Genomic DNA, 26436 nt, shown 5'->3' on the forward strand with positions numbered 1-26436 from the left:
AAAGTGACTATATGAATTTCCCGTGTACCCTCAAGAACGCTTTGCTTATCATAAGAGACCGTTTTGGCCTGTCCTTTGCCTCAAAAGGATTGGCCTACCTTGTTGCACTTTTTTTACTACTATCGTTACTTGCTTGTTACAAATTATCTTGCTATCAAACTACTCCACTACTTACAATTTCAGCACCTGCAGACATTACCTTATTGAAAACTACTTGTCATTTCCGTCTGCTCCTCGTTGGGCCCGACACTCTTACTTATCGAAAAGAGCTACAATTGATCCCCTATACTTGTGGGTCATCAATGGTGTCTAGATTGGATCTGTGGTTTCTGGAACTTGCGGCGGCTAGAATTGATTTCCGTCGACTCCCCTATGGTTTCTGGAATATTGGGGTATTTATAGAGCAAAGAGTCGGTTCGTGAGGCACCCGAGGTGGGCACAACCCACCAGGGTGCGCCCTGGTGGGTTGTGCTCCCCTCGAAGCACCCCCCAGGCGCTTCTCTGTCCCACTGGATGTCTTCTGGTCCAAAAAAATCCACAAAAAGTTTCGCTGCGTTTGGACTCCGTTTGGTATTGATTTCCTGCGATGTAAAAATATATGCAAAAAACAGCAACTAGCACTTGGCACTATGTCAATAGGTTAGTACCAAAAAAATGGTATAAAATGACTATAAAACATCCAAGAATGATAATATAACAGCATGGAACAATCAAAAATTATAGATACGTTGGAGACGTATCAACATCCCCAAGCTTAATTCATGCTCGTCCTCGAGTAGGTAAATGATAAAAATAGAATTTTTGATGTGGAATGCTGCCTAACATGTCATCTCATATTCTTTTCTTTATAGCATGGACATTTGGACTTTTATATGGTTCAAAGCAATAGTCTAGTTTTGACATGAGACTTAAATACTCAAGCATATCAACAAGCAACCATGTCCTTCAAAATATCAACGCTAAAATAAGTTATCCCTAGCCCATCATGCTCAATCATTGATCCATTCATGAAACACACTCGCTTATTAGCTACACCCAATGCTCAAGTACGATCATAGTGCCCCCAGTTGGTGCTTTATAAGAGAAGATGGAGACTCAAATAAAAAGAAAATTTTCATAAAGTAAAAGAAAGGCCCTTCGCAGAGGGAAGTAGGGATTTGTAGAGGTGCCAGAGCTCAAAGCGAAAAACATAGAGATAAAAACATTTTGATAGGCATGCTTTTCCCACCAACGAAAACGACTTAGGGTTCCCAACACTTTCCATGCTAGATATATCATAGGCGGTTCCCAAACTGAAAATAAAGTTTATTCCTTTTTCCACCATACTTTCACTTGCCATGGCTAACTGTATCCACGGCTGCCTTCCATACCAACTCATAGTATGTGACGAATAAAAATATAGCTTCGAGTAAAATACCGATGGTTGTTAGAAGAAAGAGGGGATGCCACTCGGGTATGCCCAAGCTTAGTTGCTTGCTTCTCTTTGGATAATATCTTGGGATGCCATGGGCATCCCCAAGCTTAGGCTCTTCTTACTCCTTACTCCTTCATCCATCGTAACATCACCCAAAACTTGAAAACTTCAATCACACAAAACTCAACAAAACCTTCATGAGATCCGTTAGTATAAGAAAACAAATCACTACTATAAGTACTGTAGCAAACCAATTCATATTTTATTTTTGCATTACATCTACTGTATTCCAACTTTTCTATGGCAAAAACTCATCAAAGAAAACCATAGAATCATCAAAACAAGCACACAACCAAAAGAAAACAGAATCTGTCAAAAACAGAACAGTCTATAGCAATCTGGATATATCGAATACTTATGTAACTCCAAAAATTCTGAAAAAATAGGAACAGGTGAGCAATTTGTATATTAACATTATACAAAAAGAATGAGTATTTTATCACACTTCTGTTATTTTTAACAATTCTATAATTGGAGTGCAAAGTTTCTGTTTTTCAGCAAGATCAAATCTACTATCACCCAACATACTCCTGAAGGCTTTGCTTGCACAAACACTAATTAAAACAAAAAAACACAATAATAACAGTAGCATAATTGTGCAAACACTCAAGAACAGAAAGCAAAAAGCAAAAATAAATTCTGTTCATTGGGTTGCCTCCCAACAAGCGCTATCGTTTTACGCCCTTAGCTAGGCATAAACCACAGATCTAAGTGTTGTCATCTTTGTTTCTAGACCCATAAGATGCCCTCATGATTGATTCATATGGTAGCTTAATTTTTGTTCTAGGGAAGTGTTCCATACCCTTCCTTGATGGAAATTGAAATTCCATATTGCCTTCTTTCATATCAATCACTGCACCAATAGTACGTAAAAACAGTCTACCAAGAATAATTGGACAAGACGGATTGCAATCAATATCAAGAACAATAAAATCAATGGGCACATAATTCCTATTTGCAAGAATAAGAACATCATTAATTCTTCGCATAGGCTTTTTAATAGTAGAATCCGCTAAGTGGAAATTTAAAGAACATTATTCAATATCGGTAAGACCAAGCACATCACATAGAGATTTCAGAATTGTAGAAACACTAGCACCCAAGTCACATAAAGCAAAACAGTCATAATTTTTAATCTTGACTTTGATAGTAGGTTCCCATTCATCATGTAATTTTCTAGGAATTGAAACTTCTAATTCCAACTTTTCTTCTAAAGCTTTCATCATAGCATCAACAATATGTTTAGTAAAATCTTTATTTTGTTCATAAGCATGGGGTGAATTTATCATGGATTGCAACAAAGAAATACAATCAATCAAAGAGCAACTATCCTAATTAAAGTCTTTGTAATCCAAAAGAGTGGGCACACCACTAGTTAAAGTTTTGATCTCTTCAAACCCACTTTTATCAAATTTTTCAATAAGATTTTCACCCTCCGAATTATCGGGATGCCTTCTAGCTAAAGTTGACTCTTCTCCAGTCCCTTTTTCATCAATCTTAATTTTACTGAACAAAGAATCAATAGAAGAAACATCAACCATTTGAAAACCTTCATCATTTTTATGAAATCAATCACTAGAAAACGCTTTTTTCTAAAACTCTTCTAGCTCTAAGCATGGCGGTTCTTTTCTTACTTTCATCCATAGAAACATAAAGTGCTTTAATTGATTCCTCTACCTTAGGCACACAAATTTTCATCTTGAGATTTTCCACATCATGAGAAATTCTATCAACACTTCTAGACAGATCATCAATCTTATTCAACTTTTCTTCCATTGTAGCATTGAAAGCCTTTTGAGTGTTGATGAATTCTTTAATATTATTCTCAAGACCAGAGGTGTTCCTATTATTATTGTAAGAAGGATTACCATAGGAATTACCAGAATTATTTGAGGAATTTGTAGGGAAAGGCCTAGGATTAAAATTACCTCTATAAGCATTGTTATTGAAATTGTTTCTTGAGATAAAATTCACATCTACGGCATCACTATTTTTCTCAATCAAAGTAGACACAGGCACGTCATTAAAATCAATAGGAGCAATTTTACTAGCAACCAATTTCATAAGAGCAACAACTTTTTCACTCAAAGAAGAAATTTCCTCAACCGAATTGACTTTTTTACTAGTAGGAGCTCTTTCGGTATGCCATTGTGAATAATTTGCCATAATATTATCAAGAAATTTGGTGGCTTCACCTAAAGTAATTTCCATAAAAGTACCACCCGCGGGAAAATCTAAAAGATTACGAGAAACAAAATTCAACCCCGCATGAAATCAATACCAAACGGAGTCCAAACGCAGCGAAACTTTTTGAGGATTTTTTTGGACCCAAAGACATCCAGTGGGCCGTAGAAGCGTCTGGGGGTGCTCCGAGGGGAGAACAACCCACCAGGGCACTCCTGGAGGCCCAGGCACGCCCTGGTAGGTTGTGCCCACCTCGGGTGCCTCCCGAACCGCCTCTTTGCTCTATAAATACCCCAATATTCCAGAAACCCTAGGGGAGTTGACGAAAATCAATTCCAGCCGCCGCAAGTTCCAGAAACCATAGATCCAATCTAGACACCATCACGGAGGGGTTCATCATGTCCATTGATGCCTCTCCGATGATGCGTGAGTAGTCTTTTGTAGACCTACGGGTCTGTAGTTAGTAGCTAGATGCCTTCCTCTCTCTCTTTTGATTCTCAATACAATGGTCTCTAGGAGATCAAGATGATGTAACTCTTTTTGCGGTGTGTTTGTTGGGGTCCGATGAACTTTGAGTTTATGATCAGATCTATCTTTTTATGCATGAAAGTTATTTGAGTCTTCTTTGATCTCTTATATGCATGGTTGCTTATAGCCTCGTATTTCTTCTCCGATATTTGGGTTTTGTTTGGCCAACTTGATCTATTTATCTTGCAATGGGAAGAGGGCTTTGTAATGGGTTCGATCTTACGATGCTTGATCCCAGTGACAGAAGGGGAACCGACACGTATGTATCGTTGCTATTAAGGATAACAAGATGGGGTCTATTTCTACATAAATAGATCTTGTCTACATCATGTCATTGTTCTTATTGCATTACTCTGTTTCTCCATGAACTTAATACACTAGATGCATGCTGGATAGTGGTCGATGTGTGGAGTAATAGTAGTAAATGCAGGCAGGAGTCGGTCTACTAATCTTGGACGTGATGCCTATATAATGATCATTGCCTGGATATCGTCATGATTAGTTGAAGTTCTATCACATGCCCAATAGTAATTCATTTACCCACCGTTTGCTATTTTTCTCGAGAGAAGCCACTAGTGAAATCTACGCCCCCGAGTCTCTTCTTTATTATATTTGCCTTTGCGATCTATTTTCCTTTGCTTTTATTTTCATATATAATAAACCAAAAATACAAAATACCTTGTTGTGCTTTACTTTATTTGGCGTTCGATCTATCAATTTATTACAACTCTCTCACGTTCGTTTGCCAATTTCTGGCTCCGTTACCCGAAAGGGATTGACAACCCCTTTAACAGTCGGGGTGCGAGTATTTGTTATTTTTGTACAGGTGCTATTTACATAGTGTTGCTTTGTTCTCCTACTGGTTCGATAACCTTGTTCTCATCACTGAGGGAAATACCTAGCATTGTAGTGCTGCATCATCCCTTCCTCTATGGTGAAATACCGACGTAGTTCTAGTAGACATCAAAAGGAATTTCTGGCGTCGTTGGCGGGGAGACATCATCAACATCTACTAGGTTCCTAATCACAAATCTCATCTCCTCGCATTTTACATTATTTGCCATTTGCCTCTCGTTTTCCTCTCTCCTACTTCCCAAAAATTTGTCGTTTTATTCGCCCTCTTTTTCGTTCACCGTTTTCCTGTCAGATCTATTTTTGAGTGCAATCTTATTGCGTAGTCACAATGACTCAAGAGCACAGCAAGTTGTGTGATTTCTCCAATACCATCAACAATGATTTTATTGGCACTCCGATTGCTCCTCTTGCCACTAGTGCGGAGTCTTGTGATATTAATACTACTTTGCTGAATCTTGTTATGAAAGATCAATTTTCCAGTACTCCTAATGAGGATGTCGCGTCCCATCTTAACACATTCGTGGAATTATGCGATATGCAAAAGAAAAAAGATGTGGACAATGATGTTGTGAAGATGAAATTATTTCCGTTTTCTTTGCGAGATCGTGCAAAAATTTGGTTCTCTTCTTTGCCTCGCAATAGTATCGATTCTTGGAATAAGTGCAAGGATGCTTTTATTACTAAGTATTTTCCACCCACAAAAATTATTTCCCTTAGAACCCAGATCATGAATTTCAAGCAACTTGAACATGAGCATGTTGTGCAATCTTGGGAAAGGATGAAAATGATGCTAAGGAACTGCCCAACTCATGGGTTAAATCTTTCCATGATCATACAAATCTTTTATGCGGGGTTGAATTTTGCTTCTCGTAATCTTTTAGATTCCGACGCGGGTGGTACTTTTATGGAAATTACTTTCAGTGAAGCCACCAAATTTCTTGATAATATTATGGCAAATTATTCACAATGGCATACCGAAAGAGGTCCTACTAGTAAAAACGTTAATTCGGTTGAAGAAATTTCTTTTTTGACTGAAAAAGTTGATACTCTTATGAAATTGGTTGCTAATAAAAGTGCTCCTATTTATTTTAATGATGTGCCTTTGTCTACTTTGATTGAGCAAAATAGTGATGCCCTAGATGCGAATTTTATCTCGCGAAACAATTTCTATAACAATGCTTATAGAGGTAATTTTAATCCTAGGCCTTTTCCTAGTAATTCCTCTAATAATAATGGTAATTCCTATGGTAATCCTTCTTATAATAATAATAATAATAATAATAATAATAGGAACACCTCTGATCTTGAGAATAATATTAAAGAATTTATCAATACTCAAAAAGTTTTCAATGCTACAATGGAAGAAAAGTTGAATAAGCTTGATGATTTGTCTAGAAGTGTTCATAGATTTCATGATGTGGAAAATCTCAAGATGAAAATTTTTGTGCCTAAGGTAGAGGAATCAATTAAAGCTCTTTATGTTTCTATGGATGAAAATAAGAAAAGAACCGCTATGCTTAGAGCTAGAAGAGAATTTTTAGATAAAGCGTTTTCTAGTGATTGCTTTCATAAAAGTGATGAAGATCTTAAAATGATTGGTGTTTCTTCTATTGATTCCTTGTTCAGTAAAATTAAGATTGATGATAAAGGGACTGGAGAAGAGTCAAATTTAGCTAGAAGGCATCCCGATAATTCAGAGGGTGAAAATCTTGTTGAGAAAATTGATAAAAGTGGGTTTGAAGAGGTCAAAACTTTAACTAGTGATGTGCCCACTATTTTGGATTACAAAGACTTTAATTATGATAGTTGCTCTTTGATTGATTGTATTTCTTTATTGCAATCCATGATCAATTCACCACATGCTTATGAACAAAATAAAGCTTTTACTAAACACATTGTTGATGCTATGATAAAAGCTTTGGAAGAAAAGTTGGAATTAGAAGTTTCAATTCCTAGATAATTACATGAAGAATGGGAACCTACTATCAAAGTCAAGATTAAAAATTATGAGTGTTTTGCTTTATGTGACTTGGGTGCTTCTACAATTCTGAAATCTTTATGTGATGTGCTTGGTCTTACCGATATTGAAGAATGTTCTTTAAATTTGCACTTGGCGGATTCTACTATTCAAAATCCTATGGGAAGAATTAATGATGTTCTTATTCTTGCAAATAGGAATTATGTGCCCATAGATTTTATTGTTCTTGATATTGATTGCAATCTGTCTTGTCCAATTATTCTTGGTAGACCGTTTTTACGTACTATTGGTGTTGTGATTGATTTGAAAGAAGGCAATAGTAAATTTCAATTTCCACTAAGGAAGGGTATCGAACACTTCCCTGGAACAAGAATTAGGCCACCATATGAATCAATCGTGAGGGCATCTTACGGATCTAGAAACAAAGATGACAATACTTAGATCCTTGCTTTATGCCTAGCTAGGGGCGTAAAACGATAGCGCTTGTTGGGAGGCAACCCAATGAATAAAATTTATTTTTGCTTTTTGCTTTCTGTTTTTGAGTGTTTGCACACTACTGTTATGATTCTGTTTTAATTAGTGTTTGTGCCAAGCAAAGCCTTTAGGATCATGTTGGGTGATAGTTGCTTTGATCTTGGTGAAAAATAGAAACTTTTGCGCTCACAAAAATAATTCTCACTTTTAACAGGAGCATGATAAAATACCAATTCTTTTTGCAGAAGATTAATATAAAAAAAATTCATGTGGTCCTAATTTTCAGAATTGTTGGAGTTATAGAAGTATTCGAAGTATCCAGATTTCTACAGACTGTTCTGTTTTTGACAGATTCTGTTTTCTTTGTGTTGTGTGCTTGTTTTGATGATTCTATGGTTTTCTTTAAAGAGTTTTTTCCATAGAAAAGTTGTAACACAGTAGATATAATGCAAGAATAAAATATGAATTGGTTTGCCACATTACTTATAGTAGTGATTTGTTTTCTTATACTAACGGATCTCTCGAAGGTTTTGTTCAGTTTTGTGTGATTGAAGTTTTCAAATTTTGGGTGATGTTACGATGGATGAAGGAATAAGGAGTAAGGAGAGCCTAAGCTTGGGGGTGCCCATGACATCCCAAGCTATTATCCAAAAGAGAAGCAAGCAACTAAGCTTGGGGATGCCCGAGTGGCATCCCCTCTTTCTTCTAACCCATCGGTATTTTATTCGGAACTATATTTTTATTCGTCACATACTATGAATTTTTGCTTGGAGCGTCTTGTATGATATGAGTCTTTGCTTGTTTTTCTTTTTGTTTTAAGTCTTGAATCCTTTCTGGACACACTTGTTTGAGAGAGCCAAAATTATGCCATGACTTGTTAGAATTGCTCTCTATGCTTCACTTAAATCTTTATGAGCTATGGAATTTCTCTAGTGCTTCACTTATATCTTTTTTAGCACGGTGTGCTTTAGTATTTCTGTAGAAATGCTCTCTTGCTTCACTTAGATTTATTTGGAAGTTAGTAATTTTTTTAAGAAATTCTCTCTTGCTTCACTTAAATTAACTTGAGAGAAAGAAGTATTATGCTCATGATCTTCACTTATATTTGTTTGAGCTTATCAAAAGCAACACATGAAAATTAGTCCCAAAGTGATAGATATCCAAGAAGGATATAATAAAAACTTTCATGAAGATCATTGGACAAAATAAACTTGATTCCTTGTAATAGTTTTGAGATATGATGATATGATATGTGAGTCATGTTTATGAGTAATTATGCTTTAGTAAGAATATTGGTGTTAAAGTTTGTGATTCCCTATGCAAGCACGAAAGTCAATAGTTATGCAATGAAATTACATCCTACTTGTGGTGCATTATTTGGTGTTAATTATGCTTAATGCTCGCTTATGAGATTATTCGTTTCTGGGTTGGCCGCTTCTCAATCTTTTGCTAGCCTTCATTTTGCACTAAGTATGATCACTACTTGTGCATCCAAAATCCTTTGGACCAGTTTTGCCACATGAGTCCACTATACCTACCTATATGCGGTATTCTTTTGCCGTTCTAAGCAAATTTGTATGTGCCATCTCTAATTTTCAAAATAAATTTCTCTTTTGTGTGTTCGTACCGCTTACGAGGCGCTGTGGGGTGGCTAATATTTTCCATGCTAGATGTGTTGTTCTCACGATGAGTGTTTATTAACTTGTCATTGCATGAGAGTAAGGCAAAGGTATTAGGGATGCCCAATCCTGAAATGAAAAATGAATTTACTTTATGTTGTCAAATAACAAATTCCTTGGAAAGTGTTGGTATGGAGGGCACCCGTGGGTACGGTTAGCCATGGAAAGTGAAAGTATGGTGGAAAAAAGAATAAACTTTATTTCTGTTTGGGAACCGCGTATGATATATCTAGAATGGAAAGTGTTGGGAACTCTAAGTCGTTTTCGTTGGTGGGAAAAGCATGCCTCCCAAAATTTTTTTATCTCTATGTTTTTTGCTTTGAGCTCTGGCATCTCTACAAATCCCTACTTCCCTCCGCGAAGGGTCTTTCTTTTACTTTATGCAATTTTTATTTTTAATTTAAGTCTCCATCTTCTCTTATAAAGCACCAAGTAGGGGGCACTATGATCTTACTTGAGCATTGGGTGTAGCTAATATGCAAGTGTGTTTCATGAATGGATCAATGATTGAGCATGATGGGCTAGGGATAACTTATTTTAGCGTTGATATTTTGAAAGACATGGTTGCTTGTTGATATGCTTGAGTATTTAAGTTATCATGTCAAAACTAGACTATTGCTTTGAACCATCTAAAAGTCCAAATGTCCATGCTACAAATAAAAGAATATGAGATGACATGTTAGGCAGCATTCCACATAAAAAATTCGGTTTTTATCATTTACCTACTCGAGGACTAGCAGGAATTAAGCTTGGGGATGCTGATACGTCTCCAACGTATCTATAATTTTTGTATTGTTCCATGCTGCTATATTATCATTCTTGGATGTTTTATAATCATTTTATAGTCATTTTATATCATTTTTTGGTACTAACCTATTGACATAGTGCCAAGTGCCAGTTGCTATTTTCTGTATGTTTTTTACATCGCAGGAAATCAATACCAAACGGAGTCCAAACACGGTGAAACTTTTTGTGGATTCTTTTGGACCAGAAGACATCCAGTTGGCCGGAGAAGCGCCTGGGGGGTGCTCCGAGGAGAGCACAACCCACCAGGGCGCGCCTGGAGGCCCAGGCGCGCTCTGGTGGGTTGTGCCCGCCTCGGGTGCCTCCCGAACCGCCTCTTTTCTCTATAAATACCACAATATTCCAGAAACCCTAGGGGAGTCGACGAAAATCAATTCCAGCCGCCGCAAGTTCCAGAAACCACAGATCCAATCTAGACACCATCACGGAGGGGTTCATCATGTCCATTGGTGCCTCTCCGATGATGCGTGAGTAGTATTTTGTAGACCTACGGTTCTGTAGTTAGTAGCTAGATGGCTTCCTCTCTCTCTCTTTGGATTCTCAATACAATGGTCTCTTGGAGATCCATATGATGTATCTCTTTTTGCGGTGTGTTTGTTGGGATCCGATGAACTTTGAGTTTATGATCAGATCTATCTTTTTATCCATGAAAGTTATTTGAGTCTTCTTTGATCTCTTATATGCATGATTTCTTATAGCCTCCTATTTCTTCTTCGATATTTGGATTTTGTTTGGCCAACTTGATCTATTTATCTTGCAATCGGTAGAGGTGCTTTGTAATGGGTTCGATCTTACGGTGCTTGATCCCAGTGACAGAAGGAGAACTGAGACGTATGTATCGTTGCTAATAAGGATAACAAGATGGGGTCTATTTTTACATAAATAGATCTTGTCTACATCATGTCATCGTTCTTATTGCATTACTCCATTTTTTCATGAACTTAATACACTAGATGCATGCTGGATACCGGTCGATGTGTGGAGTAATAGTAGTAGATGCAGGCAGGAGTCGGTCTACTAATCTTGGACGTGATGCCTATATAATGATCATCGCCTAGATATCGTCATGATTATTTGAATTTCTATCAATTGCCCAACAGTAATCTGTTTACCCACCGTTTGCTATTTTTCTCGAGAGAAGCCACTAGTGAAATCTATGGCCCCGGGGTCTCTTCTTTATTATATTTGCCTTTGCGATCTATTTTCCTTTTGCTTTTATCTTCATATCTGTTAAACCAAAAATACAAAAATACCTTGTTGCACTTTATTTTATTTTGCGTTCGATCTATTAATTTATTACAACTCTCTCACGTCCGTTTGCCAATTTCTGGCACCATTACCCGAAAGGGATTGACAACCCCTTTAACACGTCGGGTTGCGAGTATTTATTATTTGTGTACAGGTGATGTTTACGTAGTGTTGCTTGGTGCTCCTACTGGTTCGATAACCTTGGTCTCATCACTGAGGGAAATACCTACCGTTGTTGTGATGCATCATCTCTTCCTCTTTGGGGAAATGCCGACGTAGTTCTAGCAGACATCAATGCACTGCAGCTATTCGTATGCTTGCATATAGAATTCTGGGCATCTTGTGTACGAGTACGTCTGTATGAGGTCTCAAATCAATGTACAGTTTCTGCAAGCCCGTGTGGTAGCGGTGTTTGACCCTTAGTACTTGAGAGAGCCAGATGCCGTAGATACAACCCCGTTTTTGGTAGCATAGATTGTATGCAGTGGAAGTGGAAGAACTATCTATTTGCTTGACAGGGATAGTACAAGGGGCATGTGAAAGGCTGCGTTGTCATACTAGAAGTGGTGGCTTCACAAGATCCTTGGATATGGCACTCTTTCTTTGGCATGGTTGGTTCTAACAGTGATATCAACGTGCTTCAGCGTTCTCCAGTGTTCGCAAGGCTTGTGGAAGGCCACTACCCGGAGGTCAACTTTGAGATCAATTTCCACCATTACAACAAGGGATACCTAGCCGACGATATTTATCCTCAGTGGTCAACTCTTGTGATGACAATATCCAACCTGGATGGAGAGAAAAAACAGAGATTTGTCCAAAGCACAAGAGAGTGCTAGGAAGAACGTGAAGCGTGCTTTTGGTGTGCTTCAATCTCGATGGGGTATCGTTCGACACCCTACACTGACATGGAGCAACGAGAAGCTTTGGGAGGCGATGACTGCTTGTGTGATCATGCACAACAAGATCATGAAGGATGAACATGATAACAACATTTGCGACCAAGGGTTTGAATATTAGGGTGAAAATGTTGTGCCTGAGCACTAGGAACCGACAAGGTTTGGACAGTTTATCCATTTTCATCGTGAGATGTGTGATAGGCATACTCATACGCATCTCCAAAATGGCTTGGTTGAGCACCTGTGGAATCACATTGGCAACCAGTGGATGTACTGGTTCATTTTCTTTCCATGTATTCAAGACAATTTCGATTGGGTTGTAAACTTTATGTTTTTTATTTGGCTGCGGAACTATTTGCAATGTTTAGTTTATTTGTTAGTAAAACTATTTGCGATGTTTAGTTTAAAGATTGTCTGCATTTGGCCTCCGATCGGCCGTGACGGACCATATGTGTCGGCCGTGTTGGGCGCACTGCCAACGCATCTAGGAAAACGGCTGGACACCACCCTTTTCTCAATATAAACGGACAAAATCCGAACAAAACGAACGTTCGTTTGAAGTTATGCGTTGGAGTTGGCGTGAGCTCCCATGCTGCAAATGCTCCGGGTTTGTCCGCGCGAGCGACTTGGGCCGCCCTCGTGGTGCTTTTCCTCCACCATCTTGACCACGCCCAAGAGCATGTCTCACTACGCTCCGTCTCCACGACCACGTTTCTGATGCCGGCGCCGCCGCAAGCTGGGCCCACCTGGCAGTGGCTATCGCCGTCGGGCCGGTGAGGCAGCCGACCGGCCCGGGCCAAAGGGCTGTCCCGGTTCGCCGGCGCCAGAGCACCTACCTGAGCCCGGCCTGGCTCGTTGCCAGCGAGCCTTCGGTCGGCTCAGTCCGATTTGTGTCGGGTCTGACTTGTGAACTTGTTGTGTTCTTTGCGGCTCATGGTCTGGTAGAAACTGAAACTGAAGGGCACATGGAAGGTATTGACAATGGGCCCAAATTTGGGCCGGTCGGCTGCCAGGCGTCCGATTTATACGTATCAATGGATGTGATTGCCCCCCGATCCAGGTCGTCTTCATTCTTCAGGACTTGCGCGAGGGAAAAAAAGAAATCTGCAGGTCAGCCTCCTCGTGCGGGCCCTTGACCGCCTCGTGCGCGCCCTTGGCCGCCCCGTCGCAGCTCGCCGGGCCTGCTCGACCGCCCCATCGCACCTCGCCGGGCTTGCTCGACGTCGCAGCTCACGGGGGCCGGTCGATGTCGCAGATCGCCGAGGCCGCCGCAGCTCGCTGGATGCAGCTCCGCCTTGCATCTCGATGTGTGTCACACCCCTTGATTGCAGCACCACCGGATGAGGGTTCCAGCGTCGCCACCGGCCTGCTGTCGTAGCTCGCCATGCGCCCATCGCAGCACCGCCACGCAGCACCGTCGTTGCCGGTTGCCATTGTTATCTAGCTGTTTTCAGTTTGAAGCTTTCTTAGAAGCGGGTTGTAGCTATTCTCGACGCCGGTTGCAGCTTTTTTCGACTGCGCGGTGGCCGGCCTCCAGCTACCCCGTATCCAGTTGAAGCTTCGTTTGGTGCATGAACCCATGTGTAGAAGTGCGAGTCAAGGCGAGCGAGGGGGCGTGACCGGCGGCCGGTCCGCCCATTATAAACGTTTCCCATTGACAATTGGGCAGCAGCAGGCCGGAGGATGGCAATTTGGGCAAGAGCAGCGGTCAACCCAATTCGAGTGCCACTTTTTGCTTCTTATTCTAATTCGATGGATCCCACGTGTAGGAGGAGAGTGCATCGACCACTAACTCAAATCTTTTTAAGTAGGAAAGAAGATGCATAGGTATAGATTTAAGTTGCAAATCCAAAATTAGTTTTTTTTTTGCATGAAATTACAAGAGCTTTATTCAGGAGCTCTTTTGTTTGAATAAAGCTCTCATAATTTCACGCAAAAAAAAAAATCCAAAATTAGTTCTTGCTAGATCCTGTCACAAAGGCAAGTTGCTAAAGGGAGCTGCTTTCGGCGAAATCATGTAGAGTATGCATGCGCATATTTTGCTACTTGCATCTTCATCTCCACTACTTCGATTTTCCTTTTTCCTAATTTAATTACTAGCTACAGTATTATTCATCTGTTATAAGAAATCGAAATTATATCATAAGACTGCAGTCGGACGTGAAAAACAAGAGCAACTCGCAGTTGCTTAAAAGGGAAGGCACATATATTCCACCATCTGCTGCAAAAGAATGACTTGAAGGACCTCGCTATTATCTCAAAACAAAAGAAACAAACAAAGAACTTATGGTGACAGCTCAATTTATACTAAGCAAGTAAGCATTCATGCATGCTGTGTTAGATCCTTTCACGAAGGTGAGTTTCGCCAGATAACTACTCTCGGCGAAATCGTGTAGGCTACGGTGAGGCCGAGCCCCTTCATTCTCGGTGCCGCCTGCACCTTTATTAACCATATTTCTGCAAGCGCTAGAGTCCTGCGAACAAAGCATATGTTTTATCAGCAAGGTTTGATGATATATTTCGCAATGAAATGCTACGAACAATGTGATCCACACAAACCTGCAGAAGTTGGAGCATTTGCTCCTCGATGGTACCGCGCATAGCCAGGGTCTCAACATTTATTGGACGGGTTGCACCCATTCTATGCGCGCGACTAATAACTTGTTCCTCCATACTAATAATCAGAGAAAAGAGGACCATCCGTCAATACCGGTCGGTCATACACAATTTGATAGCTAACAAGACATATCCCCCAAAAGGGTGGTTAACTCAAGTGCCAAATACCAGTAAGAACAAAAGTTAGCCCATGGCTGACAGATGTAAAGCAGGAGAGCATGGTAATTAAGTTTGCATAGAATTTGGGAAGTCAATTTTCATTTCTACGTTTATTTGCATCCCAGCAAAAACATATGTACATGTTCTATTTTGATGCAGGCCCAAAAATGACAGTATTTCAGTAATTGAGCAATCAGGTTACCTCCTATCCCATATGGGTTCCATCAGAAAAACATGATTCACAAAACTCAAATCAAGGCCCAGTGCTGCAGTGCCATCCATCAGTAAAGCCATGCATGTTGGATCCTCTTTAAACTTTGTCAATGCGCTTCTCTGAAAAGAAATGTGGCAACACACAGATCCGTCACAAAATGTTTTGAGATATGCCAATGATTTACCATATTTTCCCTAATTAGACAGCCAAATTTGTTCCATTGTAAGGAGGACGTGCGGGCCATCAAGCTAGTGGAAGGGAAGGGGAGACACTACGTAGGATGGTACGGGGATGAGAACAAGACGGATAAACGTGGTACACATGATCGCCATTAAGGTTCACCAAGCCAAAAAGGGCCAAAATAAAATGGACACATCCCAGTTCAATAAAAATATTGCTTTTGGGGGCAAAGATAGTAAATACATCCATTCAACTAGATATATGTTACAGGTATACAGAAGAAAGAGCAAAAAAACACATACCTTAGTGCCTAAAGGCATGGGACTGTACATTCCAGCGTATGTTATTCCAGCAATAGTCAGCTGAACAGAAGGAGATCATTAACCAACTAATTCATACTCTTAAGTACTCCCTCTGTAAACTAATATAAGAGCGTTTAGATCACTAAAGTAGTGATCTAAATGCTCTTACATTAGTTTACGGAGGGAGTAAAAGACAAGTATGGGCATTACAATTTACCTGCTGCTCAATAACATGAATATGTTCCAGAAACTGAGAGAATATAATTACTTTGTCAGGCAATGTCTGTGGTAACCTGGTCTGCAGGTTATTATCATCTTGATAAGACGATGTAGTAGCAGGACCAGCACCAATGGTTATGTTAGTCGAGTGCACATGTTTCATGTTAGCTTCTCGCAAACTTCTCAACTTGTCGATCAAGTAAGCAACTTTGCTGCTAGTCGTTGACTGCCAATCTGGATCCCAGTCATCCTGCATAAAATGGAGAAAATAAATACTCCGGGAACAAAGTGCCTGAACAAATTGCATGGCATCACATAGCTCTGAGTACAGACCTGCTTATATGAAGGCTGCAGTTCAATTAGATCCTTCGGGACTGGCCATTTTGGGTTTGGATTTTCTGGACGTGCACGAGTTTCGGGAGACTGCATCTCGTAGTTGTTGCCACATTCTATGCATTTCTCACTATCCAAAGCTACACAATCATGGCACAGCAGATGCCGACAAGGTGTTATAACAGGTAAGCGGCACCAATCTCGACACCTGAATATAGCAATATGAACGTTTGAGCAAATCAGAGTATCTGATTGATAGATAATATGCTTTAGTTATTATTAAACACTTCCATACCTGACACAATCGGTGCCATTTAAAAGAGCAAATCTTATGGATTGATATTCCTCTGAAGAAGGATCAAGACCCCCCTGCATCAACTCATCCATAGTTTCTTGTATATCATGACCAGCCTCTGCTACTTTAATATGCCCAGCAACACAGCAAGACAACCGGACATTTCTTATAGTAGTAGTACGAAATTTCCACTGCTTGGGATTCAGAAGTGATTCAACATGGGAAGGGTCATTCCAATCAGCCATCAGTATATTCCGGCGAATAGTAACAACCAGTTCATTGTAACTTTTCGCATGCCCTTCACTGAAGTCTACAAATGTTATTCTTTTTATGCAAGGAGGGATGTTTTTGAGATCTGCTTTTCTTGCACTAATCATGGACCTCCGAAGTAGCTCCACAAGACGAATGCGCCCCTCTTCCATTTGAGCCTCAAAGGGCCTATGAATTCCAGACTCCCATGAGTGGTAGTTTTCACCATAAGCTTCTTCATGAAGAAACTTGAGCATGGGGTGAAGATGAGCAACCTGACTAGTTGGTGTGTTCGGTGTAGGCGTACCAGTTAAAATCCACCTGTTTGAAGCAACCAAAGAAACAGCCATCTGCAATTTGTTTGTCAGGGCAAGACTGGAACCTAAAGTGTGTCCTTCATCTAATATTACCCTAAACCAATGGATCTGCTTTAAAACACTTTTCTTACTTGGTCCCCATTCTGCGCTTAATCTGCTAAATGTGGTTATGACAATGTCATAGTCCCAAGCAAGGATGTGAGCAGGCGGCCTCTTGTGATCTCCCCATGCATAAACATTAAGTGTATCCGAAGAAACATGACGTTGTATTTGTGTTGTCCAGTGATCAATCAAATTAGCAGGCACAACTATCAAGGTCGCCCTAGATAAATATAACCTCACTAAATCCAGCGGTTTTTCAAGAGCAATTCCAAGCGCAGCCGAGTCGAAGGCCAAATCATCAAGCATAGATGGATAATACCACCGAGTTACACCTTGCTCAATCTTCCTCACAAGGCCGAATGCTTGAAATAACTTGAAATATGGGCGGGCACCCTTGCCTGTGGTTGCCCGTGCATCTAGAACTGGACGTGTCAAACCAACTGATTCCATCTCGAGATGTTTCCTGAGAGGAAGTTGTGCCAACCACAATAAAGCCTTCTTGGTTTCAGAGTTGATCAAAGAAATATTATCTTTCAATATGTTTGCAAAAAATGATACATTCTGCTCATTTCCCGGCAACTCATCTTTCTTGTAAAATCCTGGCAAATAGGTTATCTTTGTCTTGAAATCCCAGGATTCCTCTGAAGCAGTGCATGTCATCCGTGCAGGATCGGCATTCATACTGCAAAACCAAGCCGTAGTAGAATCGAGAACAGTTCCATCTGATAACCTCCGCCACTTTCTGCAAGCATCACACTGAACCCATGTCTCACTTAACTCGGACACGGTGCCTCTCTTCCTTTTACTGCCTACTGAATCTTTGCTGTAAGCATCCATGAGGTTTTTCCTGACACTTTTCAAGTTTTTGGTGACCTTTAGTACTTGGGTAGCTAGCGTTGGATGTGGATTGCATGATTCTGGCGACTTCTCACTTGAAACATGCATGTTCACCGGCGATAGACCAGGGTCTACTAACCTGCCTCTCTTCCTTGATGATCTTGTACTGGGAACAGAGTCACCATTATGAGATAGCTCACTTGAACGTGGATCTTCTTGAACAACGTTCTTCCCCATGAGCCTTTTTGATTCAGAGAAATTGTTTGAACAGTTGCTGGTGTTAAATTCATAGTATCCATACTTTTTATCTGGTTTATGAGTGCACCACTTTATATCCACCCCTCTTGGAGGTTCTGCCAAAGTTCCATGCGTTTTGAGAATAAGAGACAATGCAGTCACTGTCTTCCCTAATCCAGGTTCGTCACAGAACATACCTCCACAGAAATCGTTTATGGTTGGAGCAGTCCCTGTGAGTATTTCACCAGAGGTAACATTTATGAAGAATGGAAAGCCATCCTCAGTGCAGAAATTCTTGCAGAGAGGATGCGCTAAGGGCTCAGGGTTTTGCTCTCGCCTCAACATCCATTCGACAGCCGCCTCTTGATGAGGAAAAAGCTTAAGCTTCATGCAAGGCATAATAGAGGCAGCAAGAGTCCTTATGTGATGACAAGTAGCTGCCGCTCTTATCAAATCCCCGGGTTTAAGGCGAATTAGCACCTTATTCAATATATCATCAGGGATAGACCAGATACCTATTTCATCCGATATAACATCGGGTATTATTGTTGTTATCTGCATCCCCTTCTCCACTCTAACACTGGGGAGAACTTTGAAGATTTCATGCAGGTCAAATGACTTGTCGTTATTCGATACAGATGATATCTGATGAAGCTCGCAGCCAAGGACATGACAGTCAGTGCAGCTCCAAATATACTTGTCATCAGGATGTGGATTGTCATGAGAAGCCCAGTCAAAAGCAACTAAAGCATTCCTAGCATCCCAGTTGCAACTGCAAAAGAACATTCCCTTAGACAAGGAGTTACGCAGCATCAACAGGAGGATTTCTGAAATAGTAAAACGAACCTACTCGAAGGGCTGTTGTACTGATCAACTCGCGTGCATCAGATAGCTAAAATTAAATGCAGTAACCATATGGGATTACGAAGCTACCTTCACTAATTTTTGAAATGCTGTGGGGACAAACCCACAAGCTTCTTATTAATTTTAGTCAAATCATGGTGATCTATCAACATCTGAATTGCAAATCACAACTTCAGATGCAAGCAAAGTGCGTTACTGACACATTACTGACTAGGAAGTATCAATTATCAAATGCAGAGAACACAGGAGGACGAAATTTCTCACGCTTCAGATCAAAGTTGCAGTAACCCAACTTACACAAGGCAGCGAGCTAATAGTAGTAACAGTGGTAAACTGATCGCACAATGCAGAGAAGCAACAGTAGCAGTAATAAATTTCCCGCGTCAGAAGCCTGTAACCGCGAGAAATCCCCACTAAAAGGACAAAATCCTGCCTGCCCGACACCCCAGCAGGCTCTACACATTGCCCCGGAAGGGCGGGCATGTGCCGCCCTGGAACCGAAGAAGGCGATCGTGCCAATTTAACTTAAATTCCACCGGGCAGAGTCAGGGGAAACAAACGCAGAGGAAGGGGGGATGCACTGACCTGAGGTGCTTGAACACGGCGGCGGCGGCGGAGGAGCGCGAGCGCGGGAACTTCCACCCGGACCAGGCGGCGACGGGGAGGTACACGTCGACGAGCACCACCACCCTGGCCTCCTCCGCCTCTTCCCTCGCCACCACCCGGAGCACCCTGCCCTCCACCTCGACGCACCGCGCGGCGACGAGCGCCCTGAGCTGGCGCACGACGCTGGTGCCCCCGCCGCCGGTGGCCCGCCACCTGAGCGACCCCCGCGGGGCGAGGCCCGGGCGCGCGCCGGCCGCGTCGTCGGGGAGCGGCGCGAGCGGCGCGGCCCCGCAGGCGGAGAGGGAGCAGGGGGCGAGCGGGCGGATGGATTTGGCGTCGGGGGACGGGACCGAGACCACCACGCGCAGGTACCCGCCCAGCTTCCGGTGCGCGGGCGCGGCGTCCCCGCCGCCCGCGGCCACGACCACGGCCATGGCGGGCGATCGGTCAGTTTGGGGGGAGTGGATGCTAGGGTTAGGGCGGGCTAGTGTTCTCCCATTGGGGGAGTCCGGGGGTGTGACGGGTCGCCGCCGCGGCGGATCGCGCGGGAATCTCGGCCTGATTTCGGGTTGGAGGTGGGGCGGCGAGGTGGAGGTGGGAGAGGGAACGGCGGCAGGAGAGGAGATCAGGGGATGGATGGGAGGGGAGGGAGGCGTGGCGTAACGACCGGGAGACCCACGCCGGGCGGAGGTGGGATGGGTAAAGTCTCTTCGCGGTTGAGCCTTGAGCGGATCGGATCGGGTGTGCCCGGGTGGCGATGACGGGTTGGGACGGTAAGTTTGCGGGGCCTGCTGGCAGAGGGTTCGGGGCGGGCTCGGTGCCGATATGTGGGCTGGGTGTGGACGTGTTGTGTGTTGGTATCGGCTACGACGACGAGGTCCAGCGTTTCCTCTCCGGCCCGTTCTGTGACCCACCAGCCCACACCACGGTTTCCTTCCTCGAAAAAACACCCGGATTTCTCAAGAACAACTGCCTGAAAGAACACCCCGAGCCCCCGACCCAAACTCTGATTTTCATTTCGCTCAAACAATATGAAAAAACACATTACCGAAAGGAAAAAAAATCACTCTCAGTATTGCTAAGCTGTGAGTTTCGTGCCTCGACGTCTGAATCGGGCATTTTGGTTCCTCGAGTGTCAAAATCATTAGATTTGTTCTTCTTTTTATTTCCAAATGAGACGTGCTCTATTGTTGTGCTAAAGGTTGTCCTAAACATCGCCCGCTGTGTTCTGGCACACGTGAAACTAAAGCCAACAATTTTGCAACTACAAAAAGAAAAGGGCAATAATTTTTATTTATTTTTAAATTTATAAAAACTGGGAAAATGCATAAATATTTCAGGAAATTGTACCAAAATCATGAGGGTTTTAAAATTTTATTATATGAAATTGTACCATGGTTTTATATGAAATTTTCTGGATTTTATGGAATTTAGAATTCATGTTTTTTTCTTTCTAAATCCTTCATAGAATATTTATGAAATTATACATTTATGTATTTGGTTTTAATATTATTTTTACTCACATGGTAATGTGTGAGAAACCATCTCATAGTGTCATTAAATTCTTCTTTCAGTGAGGTGAGGAACCAAAGCTAGACGGTTCACTTTTCGAGTTGAAATATTAAACTTCGAATTTGGAAACAACAGAAGGATCATAATAAGAATAATAACCATATCATAAAATTCACACATATTTTCTTGCCATGTCAGAGATGGTCTTAACCAATCTGCGGCAAGTTTTGCACGTGCGGAAGTGAAGTCAAAAATTATGTAATAAGAAACAAAAACTCATGATTATTTTAGAATTTTTTTAAAAAAGGTATATTTTCTAAAAAAACTCGGTCCATTTATAAAATGGTACTTAAAGGGAGGCGTGCCATAACGAATTTTTTTATATCAAATTGTGGTTTTATATGAATGAAATTTTCTGGATTTTATGCAATTTAGAATTCATATTTTTTTTTCCAAAGGCTTCCATTGAATATTTATGCACTTATACATTTTATGTGTTTGGTTTTGATTTTTTTACTCACCTGCTAATATGTGAGAAGCCATCTCATAGTGTCATTAAATTCTTCTTTTAATGAGGTGAGGAACCAAACGTAGATGATTTTAGTAGATGAGGGACCAAGAATGTTCACTTTTCAAGTTGAAATACTAAACTTTGACTTCTGAAACAACAGAAGGATCCTAAGAAGAATACTAACCATATCATAAAATTCACACATATTTTCTTGCCATGTTAGAGATGGTCTTAACCAATCTGCAGCAAGTTTTGCACGTGCGGAAATCAAGTCAGAATTTGTGTAATAAAAACAAAAACCCATGATTATCTTAGGAAAATTGTAAAAAAAAAGGTATATGTTCTTAAAAACTTGGCCGTATTTCTAAAATGGTACTAAAATTTGGAGATGTCACAAAGTTAGATCATACCATGACTTTACAAGAAGGTTTCTGAAATTTATGCAACTGGAGAGTCAACGAAAGTTTTGATGGCTCTCTTGAATATTTATAAACTTTCACCATTTTTCTATGTAGTTTTACTAATAGTATGTTTTTGTACTCAATAGACTACATTGTGTGAGAAGCATTGTCATGTTCTCATTAGAGCAACTATAATAAGGTGATGTAAGCGGACTGTAAGGATTTAAATATTATATTATTGCTGAGTTGGAAGAGAGAGAAGAGGAGAGAGAAGGGAAGAGGGCTGTAGACTTATAGCCGTCTACAAGAAGCTTTGTAAGAGTGAATGGTGGGCAATATGTTGACAAAGTAATACTTTCTTATAACCAACTATTATACGCGTTAACTATTACATTGACCATAAATGACATGGCAACATGTTATAGCCAGCAACTGGTTATATTATTAACCATGCTCTTAAGAACTACTTTTTCCCGACATTTATACTTATAAGAATACTAACTGTATCATCATTTTCACATGGGTACCATATGCGAGAAGCGTTGTCATGCCGTCATTCAAAACTACATTTTGAGTGCAGGAGAATCAAAGCTAGACAGTTTTGATATATGAAGGATACAAATTATTTCTTTTTGAATTTGAAATAGCATACTTCGACTTTTGAAACAGCTGAAGGATAATAAATGGCACTTCTTCATTTTGAGAAGCCCCCCTCCCCCCGGTGTGAGCCCTCTGCCTCGTCCCTCCTTCCCAACCCGTCTCTCCACTGCCGCCAGAGGTGCTCATTGGCGTGGCTGCGTGACACCAATGAAGGTGGCAGCAGGGATCCTGGCAATTCCACCACGCGTGGAGTGCCTCGGCTTCCGGGGCGGCGGCCCCGAGAGGTGGTGCACAGCGTTGGCAGCTGCAGGTGGGCTACTTCCTCGGTCGTGTGGGAAGCGTGGTGGGGGTGGGGTGCCAGCTGCTGCGGCGACCCCTCGCTGGTTACTAGCTCCCCATGAAGAAGTTGTCCTCAACCCGATCTACTCCGATCCATGCCGGATCCAGCCCTTGGTGGCTTCGGCAGCCACTCTCGGGGGCTGGCTTTGTAGATCTAGTGGCCTTGAGTGTATTTGGGGGATTCCCTTGGCCGGCACGGCGGCCACACCGAAGGCGGCGCCTTTCGCTGTTGTTCCACTTGCTAGAGGCTTCGGTGAGGTTCCCATCCCACCCCTCCCTCCCAGGAGCTCAGGTGACAGCCTCAGATCTCCTGTTCCGGAAGACGACGACACCGTAGGTGCATGATCCTTCCTAAAGGTGTCGTTCAAGGATTACTCAAGTGGTGGTGAAGTTGGCGGCGGTTTGATGACAACGTGGGTTGGTCTGGATTCATCTTTGTCAATCTGCTCGGTTCTAGGTGCGGATTGTCCTTTCCATTGTGCGAGGGGGATCGGTGTCCTTCTCAGTGCCGGTGGTATGACCTGGGCGTTGGTGATTCCTATCCTTGACCAATGTATCGTGCTACCCTTTTCGGCCTTCTCCGTGGTTCAGCGCCTTCATTCAACAACTCACATCCGGCATTCTGTCTCGCCGCTGCCAGCGACGGTGCTTAGGTGATCGGGCTCCTGTTGCTTGCGGGTCTGCTCCTATTGCCTCTCCTTAGGCAGCTTGGACACCTTGATTTGGGTGCTAGGGGAACCACTCTGCCGGCAGCCAGTGCGGCACCGATCGAGCCTGAGTGAAAGGGTAATGGCCCATTGTAGCGGCGGAGACAAATCTTTGTTGCCCATGTTTGGCCCTTGGTGGTAGTCGATGAACACAATACTCACACGGTGGTGCCCTCCTCCCATGGCCTTAGTAGGTTAGTTGTTGTAGGCGTAGCGACGGTTGTTCGCAGTGATGTGGTTTGTTCTTGGCTGTTGTTGGTGTTGCCTTCGAGTTGTTCGATCTACTTTGTCCCTTATATCTTTTTCTCCGCTTTTACCTATTCTCTTTGTATGTTGCTGTCCTGTAATCCTGATCAGTCGATGCCTTTGTTAGGTTCGAGCTCTTCTCAGACTCGGTTGACATATTTTCCGAAATCACTAATTAAGGAGTACTCGTTGCAAAGAACACTCCACCTCCCCAGGTCACGACAAAGTGGTGCACATGCAGCGCGCCATTTGTCGCAACCTGGGAGATTTCCCTTTTTTCGTAGATCCGTTTATTCAAACCGTTTTATCTCTTAAACAGTGCGTCCAAATCTCAAATCCTTTTCACCATTAGATTCCTTGCGTCGAGATCTTCAAAACTAGATCCCATGTTGATAGGTTTTGACGAACTTTTTTTCACGAAAAAAACCGTTTTTTCCTTTCCGAAAGAGGCACGCCCGTGCCTCTCGCGAAATCACAACCGTGCCTCTCGCAGAAGCAAAACCGTGACTCTCGTGGAAGGAAAAAACAGAAAACGCGTTTTTTTCCTTTCCGAAAGAGGCACGCCCGTGACTCTCGCGAAGGCACAACCGTGCCTGTGGCAAAAGCAAACCGTGACTCTCGCGAAAGAAAAAAATACAGAAAATGCGTATTTTTTTCCCTTTCCGAGAGGCACGGCCGTGACTCTCGCGAAAGCACAACCGTGCCTCTCGCGGAAGCAAAATCGTGACTCTCGCGAAAGAAAAAAAAACAGAAAACGCGTTTTGTTTTTCCCTTTCTGAGAGGCACGGCCGTGACTCTCGCGAAAGCACAGCCGTGCCTCTCGCGGAAGTAAAACCGTGACTCGCGCAAAAAAACGGAAAACACATTCTTTTTTTGTTTCCGAAAGGCACGGCCGTGACTCTCGCTAAAGCACAACCGTGCCTCTCGCGGAAGAAAACCGTGACTTTTCGCGAAAGGAAAAAAAAGAAAACACGTTTTTTCGCGCAAATTTTTTTTTCGAATTTTTTTTGTCGAAAAGCTAAGGAAGACCGGGGGAAAACCAAAACGTCGAAAAAACCCAAAAAAACCGTTTAAAAAGCTAAAAATGCGTGCGAAAAAATAAAATAAAAAAACAAAATCTAGAGAGAGCATTCCGAGCGCGACACGTGGGGAATGGCTGAGAGCGCGCCAAGTGGCGCTGATCGTTGCGAGGCTCCCGAAGGAGCGCTCGTTAACTAGTTACTCTTCATATTTTCTCTAAGAAAACCATTCACACAACTTTGTGTGGATTGGGACAAAGTAAAGCAGGCCGGGTCAACGCCCGTAAAAGAAAAAGCAGGCCGAGTCACCGGAAACCCATGGACGCATTTATTTATTACATTTACACGCATTGCAAATATTACAACAAACTGGACGTCGTACGGAAAACCATCGATACCTGCATACAGCTCAACAAGGAAAATAGCAAGACCCTTTTCACCTAAAAGGCAGACGAGATGGGACGTGTGGTGATAATTTACGTACGCACGTAGGTTTTTACCCTGCAATCAAAGAGCCGAAATGAAGCACACGCTAAATCACGTACGCACGCTTTTTTTTACGTGTCTTTAATGTGCGTGTTACGCTTGGCGCACGTACGTGTTCATGGCCTACTTCGGCTGGAACTTGGCCCTGATGCTCTCCACCACGCCGCCGTCGGTCTGCAGCGCCCGGGCCAGCACGTCCGTCGGCACCCCCGGCGCCGCCCCGAACATCGCCTCCCCGAGCCTCTGCGTGCCGGGGAGCTGGCTGTCGAACGCTGAGATCGCCACGGCGGGCGCCTCGCCGACGCTGCGCTCGTAGTGCATCATGCCGCGCGGGAACACGAAGAGCCCGCCCTTGGGCACGGCCCGGGTGATGTGCCTGCCGGAGGTGGTGACGAAGCCCACCTGCAGGGTCCCCTCGGCGACGAAGAGGATCTCGGTGGCGTGCTGGTGCGAATGCGGCGGGTTCGTGCCGCCCCACGGCGCGTAGTCGACCCGGGACATGGACACGCCCAGCGTGTTGAGCCCCGGGAGCCTCTCCACGTCCGCCACGGTCACCACGGAGCCCATCGGGTTGCCCCCGCCGTACACGTCGGCCGCGCTCGCCAGCCCGCCGTAGAAGAAGTCGTCCGCCGTCACGTTCTCCGCAGGCTTGCACGGGTACCCGTTCACCCTCAGCGCTGCACACACATATGAAACATGACACAAACGCATGCATGCACAACGAAATGAGAATTGGCCAGTTACTCACGTCCCTGGAGGGAGATGTAGTCGGCGACGCAGAGGTCCTGGAGCATGTCGGGGTCGCCGGCGAGCGTCGACGGCGCCGCAGCGAGCGCCAGGAGGGCGGCGCAGGCGGCGAGGAGGACAACACAAAGCTTTGCCATGATTAGTAGTTAACCTTGTTGGTCCTTGGGCCTGGAACGCTAGCTTGCTGGTAGCTCGTGAGCTAGCTAATTAGATGATTA

At 42.9% G+C, this 26436-nt stretch overlaps 2 protein-coding genes across 2 annotated transcripts; both read right to left on the bottom strand.

Annotated features, from left to right (window-relative positions):
* Positions 1-14281: 14281 nt before the first annotated feature.
* On the bottom strand, positions 14282-20336 carry LOC109763059 (F-box protein At3g54460). Its single transcript, XM_020321925.4, has 8 exons — positions 19630-20336; positions 16439-18952; positions 16144-16351; positions 15809-16060; positions 15592-15651; positions 15098-15228; positions 14680-14794; positions 14282-14594 (listed from the first exon to the last, which is right to left on the bottom strand). The coding sequence occupies exons 1-8, from the start codon at positions 20082-20084 to the stop codon at positions 14418-14420; spliced, it is 3912 nt and encodes a 1303-aa protein (XP_020177514.1). The 5' UTR covers positions 20085-20336; the 3' UTR covers positions 14282-14417.
* A 4727-nt stretch (positions 20337-25063) lies between these two features.
* LOC109763069 (germin-like protein 1-4) lies at positions 25064-26436 on the bottom strand. Its single transcript, XM_020321935.3, has 2 exons — positions 26220-26436; positions 25064-26148 (listed from the first exon to the last, which is right to left on the bottom strand). Exons 1-2 carry the CDS (start codon positions 26353-26355, stop codon positions 25595-25597), a joined length of 690 nt encoding a protein of 229 aa, XP_020177524.1. The 5' UTR covers positions 26356-26436; the 3' UTR covers positions 25064-25594.

The sequence above is a fragment of the Aegilops tauschii genome, chromosome 3 (genome assembly GCF_002575655.3).
Source record: "Aegilops tauschii subsp. strangulata cultivar AL8/78 chromosome 3, Aet v6.0, whole genome shotgun sequence".
NCBI lineage: Eukaryota > Viridiplantae > Streptophyta > Magnoliopsida > Poales > Poaceae > Aegilops > Aegilops tauschii.

Coding starts and splice junctions, on each gene's coding strand:
- LOC109763059 (XM_020321925.4), bottom strand. CDS start 20,084: ATGGCCGTGGTCGTGGCCGCGGGCGGCGGGGACGCCGCGCCCGCGCAC. Junction 16,352..16,438: donor AATGGCACCGATTGTGTCAG/GTATGGAAGTGT, acceptor TGCTATATTCAG/GTGTCGAGATTGGTGCCGCT. Junction 15,229..15,591: donor CCATGCCTTTAGGCACTAAG/GTATGTGTTTTT, acceptor ATTTCTTTTCAG/AGAAGCGCATTGACAAAGTT.
- LOC109763069 (XM_020321935.3), bottom strand. CDS start 26,355: ATGGCAAAGCTTTGTGTTGTCCTCCTCGCCGCCTGCGCCGCCCTCCTG. Junction 26,149..26,219: donor CTACATCTCCCTCCAGGGAC/GTGAGTAACTGG, acceptor ATGTGTGTGCAG/CGCTGAGGGTGAACGGGTAC.